The 21,379-nt window shown below is 42.2% G+C and overlaps 1 protein-coding gene across 1 annotated transcript in view; it reads left to right on the top strand.

Moving 5' to 3' along the window:
- Positions 1 to 21,379, top strand: part of GLB1L2 (galactosidase beta 1 like 2) — a 113,000-nt gene that overhangs the window by 45,410 nt on the left and 46,211 nt on the right. The window contains exons 2-7 of the mRNA XM_040431089.1: positions 2,093 to 2,290; positions 3,256 to 3,324; positions 4,609 to 4,704; positions 9,958 to 10,066; positions 11,867 to 11,959; positions 14,012 to 14,093. Of these exons, the coding sequence (XP_040287023.1) occupies positions 2,093 to 2,290; positions 3,256 to 3,324; positions 4,609 to 4,704; positions 9,958 to 10,066; positions 11,867 to 11,959; positions 14,012 to 14,093 (647 nt within the window). The remainder of the gene's footprint in view (positions 1 to 2,092; positions 2,291 to 3,255; positions 3,325 to 4,608; positions 4,705 to 9,957; positions 10,067 to 11,866; positions 11,960 to 14,011; positions 14,094 to 21,379) is intronic.

The raw sequence follows: 21,379 nt of genomic DNA, 5'->3' as shown, positions 1-21,379 counted from the left end.
CACCACCAGCCTGCACAGTGGTAACAAGGCATGATGGATACATGTTCTCATTCTGTTTACGCCAAATTCGGACTCTACCATTTGAATGTCTCAACAGAAATCGAGACTCATCAGACCAGGCAACATTTTTCCAGTCTTCAACAGTCCAATTTTGGTTAGCTCGTGCAAATTGTAGCCTCTTTTTCCTATTTGTAGTGGAGGTGAGTGGTACCCGGTGGGGTCTTCTGCTGTTGTAGCCCATCCGCCTCAAGGTTGTGCGTGTTGTGGCTTCACAAATGCTTTGCTGCATACCTCGGTTGTAACGAGTGGTTATTTCAGTCAACGTTGCTCTTCTATCAGGTTGAATCTGTCGGCCCATTCTCCTCTGACCTCTAGCATCCACAAGGCATTTTCGCCCACAGGACTGCCGCATACTGGATGTTTTTCCCTTTTCACACCATTCTTTGTAAACCCTAGAAATGGTTGTGCGTGAAAATCCCAGTAACTGAGCAGATTGTGAAATACTCAGACCGGCCCGTCTGGCACCAACAACCATGCCACGCTCAAAATTACTTAAATCACCTTTCTTTCCTATTCTGACATTCAGTTTGGAGTTCAGGAGATTGTCTTGACCAGGACCACACCCCTAAATGCATTGAAGCAACTGCCATGTGATTGGTTGACTAGATAATTGCATTAATGAGAAATAGAACAGGTGTTCCTAATAATTCTTTAGGTGAGTGTGTGTGTATATATATATATATGTGTGTGTACTCACCCCCCCTTCTTCTTGGACACATGAGGGCGTATGATGGCTTTTCTCACTTGGGGTTTAGTGCTACCTGTTGTGGATTCACCACAGCGACATGTAGATCAGGGTGTGTCAAGTCATTTTGAAAATTCCACTTAGGCTGCATTCACATGTCCGTGGTGTGTTGCGGACCCGCAAATTGCGGGTCCGCAACACACCAGCCCGGCACCCCCATAGAAATGCCTATTCTTGTCTGCAAGCTGTGGACAAGAATAGGACATGCTCTATCTTTTTGCGGAGCTGCGGACCCAAAGATCGTGGCCGCGCACCGCAAATGCGGATGCGGACAGCACACTGTGTGCTGTCCGCATCCATTCCGTCGCCATAGAGAATGAATGGGTCCGCACCCGTTCAGCAAAATTGCGGAACGGATGCGGACCCATTTTGCGGACGTGTGAATGGCGCCTTATCTGTATGTTGCTGTGGTGCTTCCACAATGTGTGAATCCAGCCTTATACACAAATTCTGCAGTGTAAAGAATGGGGGGCACAGCAGGAGTTTCTTATAAGATAATATTTGTGTGACATTTTAAATGTACTTGCGACAATATTTTGTCGCTCAGGTGTTTTGTTTTGACACCATCCTTGTCACTTGGAAGCGGTGTGGGCCAGGACTTCATCTCCGGCAAGTTTATTCTCAGTTACGGCTTTAAACAGCTGTCAAAGATGAGTAAAAAGATGTGCACCCAATCTTTGACAAGGTATACACCACATCATAAATTAGCCAAATCCTCCAGAGGCGCAGGGGGAGACAAAGACGCGCATAAAAAGACAGTCTTTGTAAATGATCCCCATTTGGTGGATTTCATGCTACCTCAGTCTCCCATGGACATTGCAGCTAAACCAAAGTCGCTGATGCCCTAATGGAGCAGAGCTGCCGTGTAAAGCATGGGAGAGGCAAGCTTCCTCTCCCAGATGGGCCCTTCTCCAGCCACGCTGTAGGTCGCAGTGTAGGAGTGATCCCTTCTTTAGTGTCTGGTGTCAGGCCTGAGCCGAGATACATGACATTGGGGTTCATAGGATGACACGAACCTGTGTATTGCAGAGACCAGTCTTCTCTAGTTTCTCTCCCACCCATGGACCTTGCCTTCCAAGATAAGAGAAGAGCCGTGCACTTGTCTGTGTCTGGTCACAGGCTGGTAGAGTCTCAGGATACAGTAAGGGTATGAGTGCTCCTTGTATAGCCTGTAACTGGGGGGATCGTCTTCTATATGATTGACTGCTCATATACAGGAAGGAGCAAGCTCCCAGCAGCACAGAGTGTTTGAGGTAAAGTTCATACCTGGTTTCTCCTCACCCACAGGCTTCGTCTCCAGGATTCCTTCTCATTCAGGATGTGGAGTCGTCATAGGGGTCTGCAGGCAGAGAATGGACAATTCTTACTGGAGGGCGAGCCGCTGAGGATCCTGGGAGGTTCTATGCACTATTTCCGAATTCCCAAAGAATACTGGAGGGATCGAATGTTGAAGATGAAGGCTTGTGGGCTGAACACGCTCACCACGTAAGTACAGGAGACGATAAATATCCAGGACACAGCCAACCAAGAGAATGCGAGGTGTCACATGGTACTGCCCAGTCGGCATCCTGCTGGATCTCAGGAGGGTACTGGTCCCATTTGCCATTTTCACCATTCACTTCCAAAGTTTGTCTGGTTTCCCTTGGTTGGAAACAGACAGCAGTTTTGCCCCCCCCCCCATGGTGTCAGTCATGTGACCTGATAACTGCCTTCGGTCAGCTGAGCTCCCACAATGCATTGCGGTTTGGGATCCAGCAGAATTCTGTATGTGTCTTTGTGATCGAAGAAGGATTTACCAAGTCTACTTTTAGGGTATGTTCACACTGAGTATTTTCTGTGCCGAAATAAACCTGATGAGGTATCCACGTCAGGTTTTTTAGGATTATTTTTTTTTTTTTTCCTGATGCATTTCTTTTTATGTTGATTTTCATTCCTGCTTATTTCAGTGGGAATTCTGGATGTAGAGTCAAGTTTGGACAGGACCCTTTTTTTTTTTTTTTCCTACAGTGCAGTTTTTTAAAACCTCAAGCAGATAAAAGTGGTCTGAATTAGCTTACAGATTGAAATCAATGGGGAATGTCTGCATGCATTTTTGGTGCGCAGAATCTGCACCTAAATCTGCGCCAAAAATCTCAGTGTGAACATACCCTTACTGTGTCCCTCTAGATCTGGGGTCAGCAATCTCTGGCACTCCCACTGTGAAAGTAGGACTCCCAGCATGCACACTTGCTTGGATGTTCTGGGAACTCCCGTAGAAGTGAATGCAGCATGCTGGGAATTGTAGTTCCAGAGGTTGCTGACATCATAAGAGAAAGCTAAGACTCTGGTATATAACATGACCTATTACAAGACAAGATGCCGCCCTCCGCTTTAGTGTCGTAGAGCAGCTATAAAGTGTCTCATCGGATGATGGAGCAGATCAGTAACTCGGGGTTCTTCTTGTGTCCTAGATACGTACCATGGAACTTACACGAGCCGCAAAGGGGCAAGTTTGACTTCTCTGAAAATCTCGACCTCGGGTAATGTCGCATTTACATTTCATCTTCAGCTCCGCCACGGCTAAAGCCTCATATCTCATCTGTAGTAGCTGTCATCAGACACTGGGGCGCATTTACTAACGGACTTTAGGCGTAAAATAGTCGCAAGTCCGTTTTTTAACCGGCGGTGTGGCAAATTTACTAACATTTACACCTGGAAACAGGCCTAAATGCTAGTGAAAAACTACACCAGGCGCAAGGACTGAATCGGATGTGCCTAATTTATGACGAGGGGCACGCCTCGTCATAGATTAGACGAATCTAACAGCAGCGCAAGGGGGAAACTAAGAGCGGCGTAAAAAGCCTGTCTTAGTACACGTGCCCCGCTGCCTGTAAGACGATGAATGCTGTGATCTGCCATGTCAGACGTAGGACAGGTGAATGCAGTCTGTTGCTCCCTGTTATCAGCCATCACAAGCTAGGAGGAAGCGGCCTGTAATGTCAGAAGTGCTCATACTGTGCTAACTTTACATTACGCTGCCCCCATGACTGCTTCGTGTCACCATCTCAGTGCATAAAGAGGACCTGTCACCTCTCCTGACATGTCTGTTTTAGTAACTTCTTGCATTCCCCATGAAATAACAATTCTGGAGCATCTGTTCTTATGACTAGGATGTTCCATTCCTCTATTATTTCTTCTAGAACAGGGGTAGGCAACCTCCGGCACTCCAGCTGTTGTGAAACTACAACTCCCAGCATGCATACTTCCTCTGCTCTTCTCAGAACTCTCACAGAAATAAATGGAGCACGCTGGGAATTGTAGTTTCACAACAGCTGGAGTGCCGAAGGTTGCTGATCCCTGTTCTAGAAGTTTACAACTAAATTTCCAGCAGTTTGCAGTAAAGGTACTGCTGGGTGCTACCAGTAGTGGGTGTGTCTGACCGTCCAATCAGTGCTGCCGGTGTCAGACTGTGCAGGGACACACCCCCAACTGGTAACATCCACCTGGACCTTTACTGCTGACAATTCATTCATAAACTTCTAGTAGGAATAATATAAGAATTGTACAACATGCAATTATAAGAATACATGCTCCAGAATTGTTATCACATGGGGAATGCAAGTAGTTCCTACAACAGACATGTCAGGAGAGGCGAGAGGTCCTCTTTAAGCACCGGTTGTAATTTCTGACTTCTGTGCACCCCTTTTTCAGGTCTTCTAACCTATGCATATTCTCTTGATATAATATCATTTCATGTGTCTGTTTTCTTGCTCTATGCTGTGTGTGTCTGTTTTATCCTAAATCATGTCCTTTGCCTCCTGCAGGACGTATTTGGACATAGCCGCCGAAGTGGGATTATGGGTGATTTTACGTCCGGGACCCTACATATGTGCAGAGTGGGATCTCGGGGGGCTACCGAGGTAAGGTCATGCACGTATAACAGGGACTGGGAAATTGCCTCTTATTTCACATCCTCAGTAACACTTTCTGTGTATTGTCCTCCCGAGGATCTTGTACTATGCTGAGAGCCACATGACTGCCCCCGGGAGGGTTCCTGCTCCCAAGCCTGCTATGTGCTTCATGTTAACTGTTAATATATTTCTGCTCTTTATTACTGCTGCACTGACAGCACCAGATATTGAGGAGCAAAAGGAGGATAAAGCAGAGGTGGAAGGGATGATAGGGTTTTTTGAAATAGCTGATCTCCTCTTAATGTTCATATTGGATATAATTATTCATTTACCACTATACCCTAAATCTGGAGCAGGTTGTATAGGACAATCTCATCCAGAAGCTCAAATATTCTGCATATCAATATACAGAGATTCATGGGTCCCCCTAGGCCAGTGGTGTCGAACCTATGGCACAGGTGCTAGAGGCGGCACTCAGAGCCCTCTCTGTGGGCACCTGAGCCCTGGAAATAGTCTATGGTGTACCAATGTGGCTTAGACTTTTCCTGCCATTCATCAGCGCAGGGCGCACTATGAACAGCACAGGCAGCGCATTGAATGTAGGCAGGCTATTACAGCTAAATGATAAAGTACATGAAAGATATACTATATTGTACTGTAGTATTCAGGGTAAATTGCTGTGTTGGCACTTTGAGATAAATAAGTGGGTTTTGGGGCACTCGTCTGTAAAAGGTTCGCCATCACTGCCCTAGGCTAATGCTGCATGTGATTTTGCTATGCAATTTAGTGTGCCTGCATGTTAGGGTACTTTCACACTAGCGTTTTGTTCTTTTCCGGCATAGAGTTCCATCCTAGGGGCTCAATACCGGAAAAGAACTGATCAGTTTTATCCCCTTGCATTCTGAATGGAGAGCAATCTGTTCAGGATGCATCAGGATGTCTTCAGTTCAGTCTTTATGACTTTTCAGGACGGAGATAATACCGCAGCATGCTACGGTTTTATCTCTGGCCCAAAAAACTGAACATTTGCCTGAATGGCGGATCCGGCATTTTTTCCCCTAGGAATGTATTAGAGCCGGATCCCGCATTCAAATTGACGGATGCATGCGCAGACCTTTTAAAAATGTGAAAAAAATAAATACTGGATCCGTTTTGCCTGATGACACCGGAAAAACGGATCCGGTATTGCAATGCATTTTTCTGACTGATCAGGCATTTTTCAGACTGATCAGGATCCTAATCAGTCAGAAAAAATGACATGCATTTGCATACAGTTCAGGCAACGGAGCTGCCTGCCGGAATCAAACAACGCAAGTGTGAAAGTACCCTAAGAGTACTTTCACACTAGCGGCAGGACAGATCCGACAGGGTGAACAGCCTGTCAGATCCGTCCTGCCGCTATTTCGCCATGTCGCCGGACTGCCGCTCCGTCCCCATTGACTATAATGGGGACGGGGGCGGAGCTCCGGCGCATCACGGCATTGCGCGGTGAGAGGCCGCCGGACTAAAATTACTGCATGTCCGACTTTTTAGTACGGGGCCTCTCACCGCGCACTGCCGTGCTGCGCCGGAGCTCCGCCCCCGTCCCCATTATAGTCAATGGGGACGGCGCGGCAGTCCGGTGGCACAGCGATATAGCTGCAGGACGGATCCGACAGGGTGAACAGCCTGTCTGATCCGTCCTGCCGCTAGTGTGAAAGTAGCCTAAATTGCACACATTACTAAGGACTAAAGCTGACACTTTGCTACAGTTGCAACAAAATAAACACAAATCTCTATCAGTCCTGAGTTGTTTGTTACAATGTATCAGTGCAGGTAAAATTAATCAAGCTGTTTATCTCGTAAAGCATTGACTAGTAGCAAACTAAAGTATTAGGTCAGGGAAGGTTTTCCGCATCTGGATGTAATCAAAACGTTTCCTCCTTCACTGACAGCCAGCAGAGATATTCCAAAAATTAAAACGCAAAAAGGTGCATTAGAATGTTACAGAAAATTTGAGATCCCTCACAGATGTGTGCCCATGTCGTCATTACTGGTGGAACAAATGAACGCTATAAATGTAATGATTGTCAGCGTCTGTAGAAATGACTTGGACATAACCATACCAGGGTACTCTTTATACAGAAGAGACAGAGAAGGCAAGAAAGGAGGAGGAGTGGCCCTGTATGTGAAAGATAGCATTAAATCTAACCTAATGCAAGTTGGTGAGGCCAACATAGAGTCAGTTTGGGTTACGTTGCAGTTTGCTAACCATGCAGTAACTCGTGTAGGTGTGATATATAGACCACCTGGTCAAGTTAAAGAACTAGATGATCTACTAGTTGAAGAAATAGCTAAAATGACAATGAAAGGAGAAGTTATCATTATGGGAGATTTCAATCTTCCAGATATAAACTGGAAAACCAAAATAGCAAGTTCTACCAGGAGTACAGATATTCTAAATTCCCTACTGGGGTTATCTCTACAACAAGTGGTTGAGGAGCCAACCCGGAGGGAGGCCATTTTGGATTTGGTATTCACAAATGGGGATTCGGTATATGATGTCATTATAGGCGAAACCTTGGGATCTAGTGATCACCAGTCAGTGCGGTTTAATATAAGAACTGTGAAAGAGTCCCACCACACAAAAACAAAAGTTTTAGATTTTAGAAAAACAGACTTTTCAAAAATGAAATTGGTCATAAATAAGTCCTTATCAGACTGGAACGGATTACATGGAGTCCAGGAGAAATGGGACTACTTAAAAGGTGCATTATTGAAGGCAACAGAAAATTGCATTAGACTTGTCAGTAAAAGCAAAAAAAGGAAGAGACCACTGTGGTACTCAGCAGAAGTGGCCCAAATCATTAAAAATAAAAAGCTAGCATTTTTAATTATAAAAAAAACCAGAGCAATCAAGATAAGGAAATCTACAAGATTAGGCAGAGAGAGGCCAAGCAAGTTATAAGAACTTCTAAAGCGCAGGCAGAAGAAAAACTAGCTCAGTCTATGAAAAAAGGGGATAAGACATTCTTCAGATATATAAATGAAAAAAGGAAATTAAAACAAGGAATAACTAAATTAAAAACAAAAGACGGAAGGTATGTAGAAGAGAATAAAGGGCTAGCCGACTGCCTTAATGAATACTTCTGTTCAGTTTTTACAAAAGAAAAAGAAGGAGAAGGACCTCCACTAGAAAGGATGACTAATAAATCGTTTGATGCATGTGTCTTTACAGAGGAAGATGTTCTAAGTTTGCTGTCTAAAGTGAAGACAAATAAGTCACAGGGGCCTGATGAGATACACCCAAAATTATTAAAAGAGCTTAGTGGTGAGCTGGCAAAACCGTTAACAGATTTATTTAACCAATCATTAGTAACAGGAGTCGTCCCGGAAGATTGGAAATTGGCAAATGTCGTGCCCATTCACAAGAAAGGTAGTAGGGAGGAATCGAGCAACTATAGACCAGTGAGTCTGACATCAATAGTAGGCAAATTAATGGAAACCCTATTAATGGATAGGATTGTGGAACATCTAAAATCCCATGGATTGCAAGATGAAAAACAACATGGGTTTACTTCAGGGAGATCATGTCAAACTAATCTTATAGATTTTTTTGACTGGGTGACTAAAATAATAGACGGTGGAGGTGCAGTAGACATCGCATATCTAGATTTTAGTAAGGCTTTTGACACTGTCCCACATAGAAGACTTATCAATAAACTGCAGTCATTGAGCATGGGCTCCCATATTGTTGAGTGGATTAGGCAGTGGCTGAGTGACAGACAGCAGAGGGTTGTAGTCAATGGAGAACATTCAAAACAAGGTCATGTTACCAGTGGGGTTCCACAGGGATCTGTACTGGGACCAATTTTGTTTAATATCTTCATAAGTGATATTGCAAAAGGCCTCGATGGTAAGGTTTGTCTTTTTGCTGATGACACAAAGATATGTAACAGGGTTGATGTTCCTGGAGGGAAACGCCAAATGGAAAAGGATTTAGGAAAACTAGAAGAATGGTCAGAACTCTGGCAACTGAAATTTAATGTGGATAAGTGCAAGATAATGCACCTGGGGCGTAAAAACCCAAGAGCAGAATATAGAATATTTGATACAGTCCTAACCTCAGTATCTGAGGAAAGGGATTTAGGAGTAATTATTTCAGAAGACTTAAAGGTGGGAAGACAATGTAATAGAGCAGCACGAAATGCCAGCAGAATGCTTGGATGTATAGGGAGAGGTATAAGCAGTAGAAAGAGTGAAGTGCTTATGCCGCTGTACAGAACACTGGTGAGACCTCACTTGGAGTATTGTGCGCAGTACTGGAGGCCATATCTCCAGAAGGATATAGATACTCTAGAGAGAGTTCAGAGAAGAGCTACTAAACTGGTACATGGATTGCAGGACAAAACTTACCAGGAATGGTTAAAGGACCTTAATATGTATAGCTTGGAAGAAAGAAGAGACAGAGGGGATATGATAGAAACTTTTAAATACATAAAGGGAATCAACTCTGTAAAGGAGGAGAGCATATTTAAAAGAAGAAAAACTACCACAAGAGGACACAGTTTTAAATTAGAGGGGCAAAGGTTTAAAAGTAATATAAGGAAGTATTACTTTACTGAGAGAGCAGTGGATGCATGGAATAGCCTTCCTGCAGAAGTGGTAGCTGCAAATACAGTGGAGGAGTTTAAGCATGCATGGGATAGGCATAAGGCTATCCTTCATATAAGATAGGGCCGGGGGCTATCCATAGTACTCAGTATATTGGGCAGACTAGATGGGCCAAATGGTAATTATCTGCCAACACATTCTATGTTTCTATGTTTCTGTTTACCCTGAGGTTGTGGGACACATACTGCGTGGGATGTCTAAAGCCTGTACTAGACCGGCAGATCAGCAAGCCATTTTGGGAGGGAAACATTCCTAGCGGAGGAGACCGCAGCGATTTCCTCCACAGCTATGCCATCGCTCCTCCCCGTACTGTCTAGCGGTTTGCCAGCAGCAGATCGCTATTAGACAGCATGATCTACCACCGGCAAGAGCTGATTTTGAAACATGCTTAAATATCTAAACTGCTCGATGAACGATCATTTGCTCATTCATCGGGCAATCAGCGGCAGTATTACACCGCAAGATGATAGCTAGCGACCATTCACGTGAACGCTCATTAGTGATTATCGGCCTAAATATCAGCCAGTGTAATGCAGCCTAAAGCCTTCTCTCCTCATACACACATAGTTCCCAGTCTTATAACTTCATATCACTCTCGCTGTTTCCCAGCTGGTTACTACGGGACAAGGACATGCAGCTGCGAACAACCTACAAAGGCTTCGCCGAGGCGACCAAGGCTTACTTTGATCAACTTGTCCCCAAAGTGGTCAGACATCAGGTAAGGTTAATGGCTGAAAACACATTCTTCACTTTAGGCTGGGTTTACATGTGCAGGTTCTTTGATGTGGGTTTTGAAGCCAAAGCCAAGAGCGGATCATAAATTGAGGACCTGTATAAAGGAAAGAGTCTTCTCCTCTTTTGAATCCACTCCTTGCTTTGGCTTCAAAAGCTGCATAAAAAACTTGAATGAACGTGAATGAAACCTCCATGCAGTGAGTTTGGGTTTCATAGGTCTTTTTGATAGCTTTTTTTATTACAATTTTTCGGAGGCATTGTTGTTTAATATTTTCTGGCGCTCACCTTGCAGGTTGCAGTATGTGATATTGGCCGATTGGGGTTGGTCAATTTGCTATGTACTGGGGCAGAATGCCATATACAGTCTTCTATGCTCCATACAAGCTTACATGACTGCATACTGGCCCCCTCTTTCCCTGGTGTCAGTGAAGTAAACCTAAAAACCTGTCATCCTCCGCATTTATGGGCTGTAAGATGGCGGTGACCACTTCATCTGGCTGCTCCTTGGTCGCTTCCGCTGTACTCAAGTGCTGAATGGTAAATGGACGGAGCCTGGGCAGGAGCCCCAGAACCCCCTGTATCTGTGCATGCATGAGCCGCGTCCAGAATAGAAGGTTCCCAGGAGCAACCAAAGGAAGCGGTTGATGACTTTTTCGAGCCCATGGAGACAGAGGATACTTCTTTATTGAAATGTATTATAACTATACATTGACATACACCCTAGTAGGCCCTGCCTCTGGTAGGACCTAATAGGCTTATGTATATGGCAGGCATGGAGGCCAATGTTAGACCTCTGCCTGCCATAGCAATGTGTGGGCACCCTGTGAACGTATCAAAGTGGTTGCTGGTGGGGATGTCAGTCACCCTTGAAACCCCTTAGATGTCATGGTTGCTTATATCACTGCATCTAAGGGATTGAAAGCCAAAGCAAGCTTATATTTGATACCAGCCATCACTTTAGGACCCCGGGTGTCTGGTGGGCCCCCTGTGAGCTCTGTATCAGAAAAGCAAAGAAGAGAAAATGTGTGTTCGCCCAATAAAAAAGGGGTATCCAAAATGGTCCTTTGATCAAGCTAAAAAACGAGTGTCCCGTAACAGAAGTTCCATTTGTTAAAACCTTTTAGTGTTCACTACATCATACAGAACTGTTGAATAAAATCTGAGACTCTTTTTATGATTGTCTTCTGGTTTTGAGACAGGACTTTTTATCAAATTATAAAACATGGAAATGATGTTTAATGTTAGTCCAAAATGGGCTTCAAGGGGCACATTTATTAAGACGTTTTAGACGCCGGATTTTAACCCCTATACCTGGCGGTGGATCCGCTGGAGTTATGAAGAGCAGCCGGGCTCTACATAACATCGGTGGATCCACCACCGCTTCTAAATGTAAGACCATTTTCTACGCCTAAAACAAATGTAGAAAATAGTTCATGAGACAGACCTTCCTCTCCTATGCCACTCCAGCTTTCTTAGACCGGACGAGAGCTGGGAGAAGTCACAGACTGTGTCACAAAGGACCTTATTTCTGTTTCATAAATGAACCCCCCCTCCCAAGTTTTTATAACCGATCCTGCTACAAAGTGGTGGCGACTTTCTATACCGAAGTGGTTAATAGTTGTAGTTGTTCACCTTCATGTGTTCTTGGAATGGTGGGGGCTTCTTTACATTTATAACTTTAGTGGGAAAGCATCTATAGAATCACACATCTTAACAGGTCAGGGCTGCTACAGATTATGTATTAGTTGCATGAATTTAAGTCATGGCTTTGTTATAACTGCAGTATACCAGAGGTGGCGCAATCATCGCAGTGCAAGTGGAGAATGAGTACGGGTCCTATGCCAAGGATGCCAACTACATGGAATTCATAAAGACAGTAAGTGCATCCGCCTACTGTTATAGTGCTCAGATTTACAGCTTCTAATTCTGTATGTGAGCTGTAAGCGATGATTTAAGGGGCTTTCCTGTTTCATGGAAATCAAGTCTAATCCCTTTAATCACATTTCACTTCCTCTCCATTTTCAAGTCAGTGAGAGTACTCGTCCTGCTCTCATCCGAGATGTGGATAGAATTGTATCCGGTCTAGACCATGCTCTGCGAGTGAAATATATCAGCAGCTACTTTGCTGCAATGTACCAGTCTGGAATCCAGACGATTTCGCTCACAGAGCATTCGCTAGACTGGAAGCAACTGTATTCACTTCTCATCTGAGGACAGGACTAGTTATACATAGGACTACGTACGGCCTCTTTCATGCATCAGTGAATCGCGGACATGTGCTGTCCATGATGTCCACGACTTCTCACGTATCCATTGACTTTATACGTTGGTTCATGTTGATGCCACAGAAGCATCACACACATTATAGCATCACACACATTATAGTCTATTGGTTTGTAAAAACCATTGACACAACATGGATGCCGTCCATGGTTTTCACGGACCACTGATAGGAGATGGTCTGGAAATTAATTTTCAGCCTAGCAGTGTACGTGGAATACGGATGACACATGGAAGGCAAAAATGGACACACAGATGAACCACCGACCATCATGTCAAGGATGTCACGGACACAAACGTGTGAAAGAGGCCTGAGTTTTATTTATGTAAAACCAGAAAACCACTTTAAGGGTGAGCAGTGGGGAGCATGAAAGTGTCTGGCATGTTCCCTTTTTCCCTCCTTTCACCCTTTCATTCCTTTTGTATTTTATGTATATGGAATGGGAGATTAACCCTTTAGATCTTTGCATAGACAAGAGAATTCAGTGCGTGAGGTGAACGCATTGCACCCGCACTGAATCTGGACCCATTCACTTCAATGGGGCTGTGTACATGAACGGTGATTGTGAAAATCACTTGCGCGAGCGTGAAAATCGCAGCAAGCTCTATATTGTGCGTTTTTTCACGCAACGCAGGCCCCATAGAAGTGAATGGGGTTGCGTGAAAATCGCAAGAAAGTGCGGATGCGGTGCGATTTTTCACGCATGGTTGCTAGGAGACTATCAGAATGGGGACCCGATCTTTATTATTTTCCCTTATAACATGGTTATAAAGGAAAATAATGGCATACTTAATACAGAATGCAAAGTAAACTAGTGATGGAGAGGTTAAAAAATAAAAAAACAATTAATAAACTCACCTTAATCCACTTGAACGCTCAGCCTGGCATGTCTTCTTTCTTTTTTGATGAAAAGGACCTGTGGTGACGTCACTGCGCTCATCACATGGTCCATCACCATGGCGATGGACCATGTGATGAGCGCAGTGACGTCATCAAAGGTCCTTTTAGCCAGGTCCTGAAGAAAGTAGAAAGAAGAGGAGATCCGCTACACGATCAAGTGGATGGGATGAGTTGAATTTGTTTATTATTTTTAACCCCTCAATGGACATTTTACTAAGCATTCTGTATTAAGAATGCTATTATTTTCCCTTATAACCATGTTATAAGGGAAAATAATAAAATCTACACAACACCGATCCCAAACCTGAACTTCTGTGAAGAAGTTCGGGTCTGAGTACCAAACATGCCGATTTTTCTCCCGCGTGTGCAAAACTCATTAAAACACTTTGCACTCGCGCATTTTGTCCGGCCTTAGTGTATTCGTAATGGCGGCATCCAGTGCGTATAGGTGGATGGGCTGTCTTTCACTTTATTGTAAATGTACAGACAGAAGTCATTTGTGGTTTATTTTTTTACTGTTTTGTACACATTGCCGCTAATATATAAAAAAAAAGGTTTCTAACAACCCTATGCATCATGAGAAAAAAAACTCCGCAAAAATGATTTTGGTAAAAATAATAAAATTAATGTTAGTCCTGTTAAACCACCACATGCTCAGAATCACTAAAAAGTGTCTGGTCACTCAGATGCAAAATACTATGGTCTTTATAAGGGGTTAATATGAACCTTATTGCATTGTCGCTCCAGGCTCTTCTACGTTGTGGGATTGTGGAAATGTTACTGACATCTGATAATAAAGATGGGATCAGCTCAGGCAGTATGGAAGGAGGTAGGTCCACCACAGTCATCACCTAACTAATAAGGTCTGACTTTTCAATTGTTCTGCTTCCATTTAAAGGGGTCCTCTGGGGCTTTGACTAAATTCTAACTTTTATACAACCTGTGGAAGGAAGATCCTTTCACCACTACTCGCCAGTCCATCATGCCATAAATTCCGCAAACTGGGCTGTGCTCATGTGCTGGCTGCGGGCCCTGTCAGATGGGCTCCTTGTCTTCCTGTTGAACTGCATAATGCGCCTGCAGCTGAACAGGAAGACAAAGGGGCACAGCCAGCCAGCACGTGAGCACAGCCCAGATTGCCGGATGGTAAGTAGTGGTGAAAGGATCTTCCTTCCACAGGTTGTATGAAAGCTCGAATTTAGTCAAAGCCCCACAGAACCCCTTTAAGGAGTGAGCTTTCAATGGTTCGTTATTTAGGCATAAACCTGGGAAAAACCCCGGAATCCGTTTATTCACTGAATTACCCTCCTTTGATCCGGAAAATCCAGGGTGACGTGGATAGATGGATACATCTTCCTCTCTCCTTACTGGGCAGATGCTACTTATTAAAAATGATTAGTTTCGCACGGTTATTATACCCTATACAAACTATACCGTTATTACTTAAACATGCGGATATACAATCTTTGGAAGCAGCGTTCCGCTACTTTATCTGGAAGGGCAAGCGTCCGAGGATTTCCCTACGGAAATTGCAGCTTCCAAGAGAGAAGGGAGGGATGGATTTCCCAGACATTAGGAGATTATAACCTCGCCAGTAATCTTAGACATGCCCTGGATTGGTTGTCAGGAAGAAGTAGTTATTCGAATTATAAGTTGGAATCACACCTAGCCGCCCCCTGGTCATTGACAGCGTTGCTCCATACTAAGTTTGCTAATCTGCCTCAACCCCTGAAGAAAAGCCGTATCGTAAAAGACACGGTGGCAACGCGGAAAGCGGTTCGCAAGGAATATGGGCTACCGTTTTCCTTCTCGAAACATATGCCTCTTTGGGGACATCCCGAATTTTTGGAAGGCAGATTTAACAAACCATTCCATGAATGGAGAGATAAGGGAATATGTACAGTTTCTGATGTACGGCATAGTACAAGCCTTCGTTATCTTAGCTTTGAAGAATTGTGCACCAAATATAACTTAAACTCTGGTCACTATTTGGCATATCTTCAGGTATACAGGATAATGGACCTCAGAAAGGAATTCCCCACGAATAGATTTGACCTCCTTAGAGGCACAATGACTTCCCCATTGTCCCTATCAGATATAAGGGGTAGATGACATGGAGCTCGGCAGGAGAGTTCACCTCTTCAGCCGTTCAGGGCATGGGATAAGGAACTGGATGAACAAGGGGGTGCATGACGACATCTTGAAGGGGTGGTTATGTCTCAGGAAAGTGACCCCTAATGAAGTCTGGCGAGAAACACAGAGCACAGAAGGTAGAGCAAAACGTTTTTTACCCCTATACACGGCGCCAGCATCCCTCGGATCAGCAATATATACGGAAGATGAAAGTGATTTGTTTTTTCAGATAAATTCAGAGTTTTTTTGTGTGTTCAAAATTCACATAACAATTTACTGGCATGTATATTCCCACCAGTTAAGGTAGTGGCTGTGATGTCATATAAAAGATATATAGGATAGACTGTGTATATAAAATAATAAAAACAATTTTCACTCACTTCACCCAGGAGGTACCGGATGGGATAATCACAAAACACCCACCGGAACACCTCCTGCGCCTGGGTCGCCTATAAGATCCCACGGAATGACAGCAGTCCAGTCGAGCTTCTTGTCAATCGACTTTTATTCAAACCACAGGGTGGGGTGAAGGAATCTTGCTCTACGCGTTTCGGGGTATAGAGGACCCCTTCATCAGGAGCATATGACATCATACATCTTTTGGGGGGTATAAATACACAAACTGTTTGTGGAAAAAGCGCCAAAAAGCGCTGGAAAACGTCACTTCCGGTTTGCGTTCCAGCATGGAACGCATCGGGAGCGGCGTTTTCCTCATATATGCATATATTGTTCTATACAGATCGCAATAGAATACAATACAATTTCAGTAGTAATGGAATGCAGTTTTTTGGTTCTTTTAACATAAAATTTAAAATTTTAAATTTTTCTTGCCGTCTGTACAGGGTCCTTTGTATTACTTCCGGTTTGTGTTCCACTAGGAACAATCCGTACTGGATCTTAGCTGTTTGCCCGATATCGGAACGTCACTTCCGGTGTGCGCTCCACCATGGAACGCACCGGAAGTGACGATCCCCTCACGCAAAGGACTCGACTCGGGCGATGTAGGGAGACTATTTCTTCATATATATATATATATATATATATATATATATATATAGATCTCTATTTTTGTTTAGATTGCTAGGATCCTATGACCAGGCCTCTCATTGTTTTTTATTTTTTATTTTTTATTTATTTTCACCTTAGAACATTCTCTCCATATGTATTTTCGTTCTTAGGTAACTTCCGGTCTGCGGTTCACCCTGGAACGCATCGGCCATTTCTATTTTCCTGTAATAGGAGACATAATTCTTTGTGTCTATCTTCCTCTATATATAAATATATGTGAGGGGTATGATCCGAGGGAAGTGATTGTGTGCCCCGGATGACCATGTATATATCTGTGTGTACATGAGGCCACAAGCACACATACACATACGGGCATAAGCGATACATTACAAAAAATGGAATTTCATCAGAATAAAACTTCCTAACGGTATATAAAATGTTACATCGTTGTTAATAAAATTATTAATAAAATTATTAGTATTGATTAATGGATATCTTAGATGGCAAAATGACCGTATAAAAAATTAATAAAATATAAATAATGTATGATATAAGATACACACATAAAATATATACATATAATATACATATAAATATGATTAATCTGGATCCTTTTATAAAAAATGGTGTGTTGATATGTGTAGCATTAAATTATATAGATTAAGATATTCTAAGGAGCATAATTGTTGATGCGCTAGTTTTGTTGATTTCTTATATATATTCTCCATATATATATAAATAATTGAACAAATAAATAAACAAAATATAGCAGAAATTTAATAGTTCGAATATTCAAGGGTCTCATTTAGTCCAAAGGGGGCAAGGGTATTGAGTTTGTAGATCCAGTGCATCTCTTTGCGACAAAGTTGCTGGTAGGTGTGTGTCTGTTCTAATGGTGATACCCTCAGGCTTGATGGGTCACTGTTGTGAGTCTCTGAATAGTGTCGCGAGACGCTGTGGGTAAGTATACTCCGTCTAATGTTTGAGCGGTGCTCGTTCATCCGCTCTCTGACTGTCTGTGTGGTCCTTCCAATATATTTTAGACCACATGGACAGTAGAGGAGATAGATTATGTTTCTCGACCCACAGGTCTTGACTGATGGATGTGGCTCGTTTAGCAGAGCTGTTGATCAATCCTTTTGGATACCCTTTATCTCTAAATCTTTCTTTCAGCGTTTTTATTTGTTTCTCCATTACTTTCGTGTCTGAGCAATTTCTTCTAACCCGGCATTCATCAAAACCTGGCTAGCAATAAATGACACCTGCTCACTAAATCTAATAAGACTATTAATAATAAAAAGGAAAACAGTTTGTCAAGAGTTAGGTATATCCCTAAAAAACGGCCTCAAAAACAAAGGTCCGATTCTAAATATGAATTTTATTACAAATGCAACAAGAATTTTTGAATACAATGAAGTTACAAAAAAATGTAGAAAACTATTCAGAGATATAAATGATTACAAACTAGAAAAAATTAGACCATGGGAGAGAAAATATGCATATCAGACAAGATCACAACAAACATCAACAACAAAAACCCCAGTTTCCACTCATTCGTTCCCATTAGAAACAACATCAGAAAATCCACCACCCAAACACACTGGTCTAGGAAGATTCTTTTACAATAGCAAATATCAGAAACAGCCAAAAACAGGAACAGTATCAAACACCTACAAATTTATTAATCCCAAAATCTACCCATTCACCACCAAGGAAAATACGCCACCTACCACTCTTTCCACGATGAATGGTAGAACACCAAGACAAAATGTAGCACCCAGTCCAGTGATAAAATCACCAGGATTCAAACAACAAACAACATATAACACCGCCTCACAAAAAAACATAATACAAAACTGCTCTCGGCAGGAACCCATTCCAACACAGATCAACACAGCGACACCTCATTCCCCAGGAGACAAAGGGAAAAATGAGAAAATCAATATCTCGGAATCTATCCTTAATGCATCTGTACACTCCCACTCCAGCGACCGGTCGGAGACTTTTTTAACACTCCCTCCCAACCTATCCGAAAGTCCTTTTTTAGGGAAACTTTCACCTGCACCACCTTTAACACCTTCGAACACCCCACTGAGAACCAATATATCCAGCACACAGATCCTCAGTCCATTCTTCACTCCGACAGGTCCGACGCCAGTTCCAAACCATCGTCCCCAAAAAATCACACAATTCTTCAGCCCCATACCAATAACAAGGAAAAGACCCATAAAAGAAGACGAGGGTGTAGAGGAGGCAAGCTCAAGAACACCAAAAAAGAAAAAGCCAAACCTCAGTCCTCCCCTTTAGACTCCACCCTATCTGCAGAGATAACCTTCTCACCCCTAGAGAAACAAACACCAACCGAAGAACCCAACACAACAGCCCAAAAGAAAGGCATTTTTAATCTCTCCAAATATAACTTAACATCCGATGAAATATCACTCCTAAGCAAAGGCCTATCGTTTTGCCCCACCCAATATCCTGATCCGTTTGAACTATTTGTGGACCTCAACCAATACATACGGAAGCTCACTTTAAAAAGGCATTTCACAATCAAAAACTTGAATAAAGAAAACGGTATAAATCCTACGGCCGACATAAATACTACACCATCGCTCAACCCCGCTTCCATAGAGATTCCCGAACCAGCACCAATCCCATCAAACTTAAAATTAAAATCATCCTTCTATCCCTTAGAAAGTAGGGGTCCACATTTAGAGAGCTTTTTTAATATAGTTCTTGATGATCTAAAAACTCTCACAGACTCACAAACAGACAAACCAACACTCAACCTCAGCAGACGTGAAAATAAAGCCCTAAAAAATCTTAAACAAAACAAAGAAGTAATAATAAAAAATGCAGACAAGGGAGGGGGGATAGTGATTATGGATCGGAACTATTATTTTGAAGAATCAATGAGAATTCTATCAGATGCTGAGTACTATAGCATCATTAAGGAAGACCCCACCCCATCCTTTAAAAAGGACTTGCAAATCCTGATTGATTCAGGTTATAGCACAGGAATTCTAAACAAAAAGGAAAAATCCTTTGTCTCCAACACCCATCCAACAATAGCTCGATTCTATTTCCTTCCAAAAATCCACAAATCCATCACCCGTCCACCTGGCAGGCCAATCATTTCGGGGATTGACTCTCTCACCTCCAACCTTTCGGCTTATATAGACAAATACCTCCAGAAGTATGTCCTCAAACTCCCTTCCTATCTTAGAGACTCCTCCCACCTAATCAATATATTAGATGAGATTGTATGGAAACCCCAATACATCTGGGTCACGCTTGATATAGCCTCACTCTACAGCAATATTCAACACACTCTGGGCCTAAAAGCAATAAGACACTTTTTAGACAACGATAAAGAGATGTCCTCAACCCAAAAAGAGTTCATTTTGGAATCAATTTCTTTTATTCTGAAACATAACTTTTTTATTTTTAATGAACAATTCTATACCCAAAAAAAAAGGAACAGCGATGGGGACAAAATTTGCCCCATCATACGCCAATTTATTTGTGGGACATTTTGAACAAAAAACAGGACTAATGTCGAACAAAAATATCGTAATATTCAAAAGATTCATAGACGACATTATATTCATATGGGACAACAGCACAGAGAATCTAGTAAAATTCATCGAAGAAATTAACCAAAACAATTGGGGCTTAAAATTCACCTCCGAATACCATCAGAAAGAGGCAACCTTCCTTGATATCAATATTAAAATCATAGCAAACAAAATCACTACCAGAACTCATTTCAAAAAAGTAGACTCAAATAGCTACCTAGATTATTCAAGCTGTCACTATTCAAAATGGAGAGATAATATACCATATGGACAAATGAAACGGGTTAGAAGAAATTGCTCAGACACGAAAGTAATGGAGAAACAAATAAAAACGCTGAAAGAAAGATTTAGAGATAAAGGGTATCCAAAAGGATTGATCAACAGCTCTGCTAAACGAGCCACATCCATCAGTCAAGACCTGTGGGTCGAGAAACATAATCTATCTCCTCTACTGTCCATGTGGTCTAAAATATATTGGAAGGACCACACAGACAGTCAGAGAGCGGATGAACGAGCACCGCTCAAACATTAGACGGAGTATACTTACCCACAGCGTCTCGCGACACTATTCAGAGACTCACAACAGTGACCCATCAAGCCTGAGGGTATCACCATTAGAACAGACACACACCTACCAGCAACTTTGTCGCAAAGAGATGCACTGGATCTACAAACTCAATACCCTTGCCCCCTTTGGACTAAATGAGACCCTTGAATATTCTAACTATTAAATTTCTGCTATATTTTGTTTATTTATTTGTTCAATTATTTATATATATATGGAGAATATATATAAGAAATCAACAAAACTAGCGCATCAACAATTATGCTCCTTAGAATATCTTAATCTATATAATTTAATGCTACACATATCAACACACCATTTTTTATAAAAAAAATCCAGATTAATCATATTTATATGTATATTATATGTATATATTTTATGTGTGTATCTTATATCATACATTATTTATATTTTATTAATTTTTTATACGGTCATTTTGCCATCTAAGATATCCATTAATCAATACTAATAATTTTATTAATAATTTTATTAACAACGATGTAACATTTTATATACCGTTAGGAAGTTTTATTCTGATGAAATTCCATTTTTTGTAATGTATCGCTTATGCCCGTATGTGTATGTGTGCTTGTGGCCTCATGTACACACAGATATATACATGGTCATCCGGGGCACACAATCACTTCCCTCGGATCATACCCCTCACATATATTTATATATAGAGGAAGATAGACACAAAGAATTATGTCTCCTATTACAGGAAAATAGAAATGGCCGATGCGTTCCAGGGTGAACCGCAGACCGGAAGTTACCTAAGAACGAAAATACATATGGAGAGAATGTTCTAAGGTGAAAATAAATAAAAAA

Source organism: Bufo bufo, chromosome 1 (genome assembly GCF_905171765.1).
Source record: "Bufo bufo chromosome 1, aBufBuf1.1, whole genome shotgun sequence".
NCBI classification, from domain to species: domain Eukaryota; kingdom Metazoa; phylum Chordata; class Amphibia; order Anura; family Bufonidae; genus Bufo; species Bufo bufo.
The sequence above is the reverse complement of the archived record's forward strand: the minus strand, read 5'-3'. Positions and strand labels throughout refer to the sequence as shown.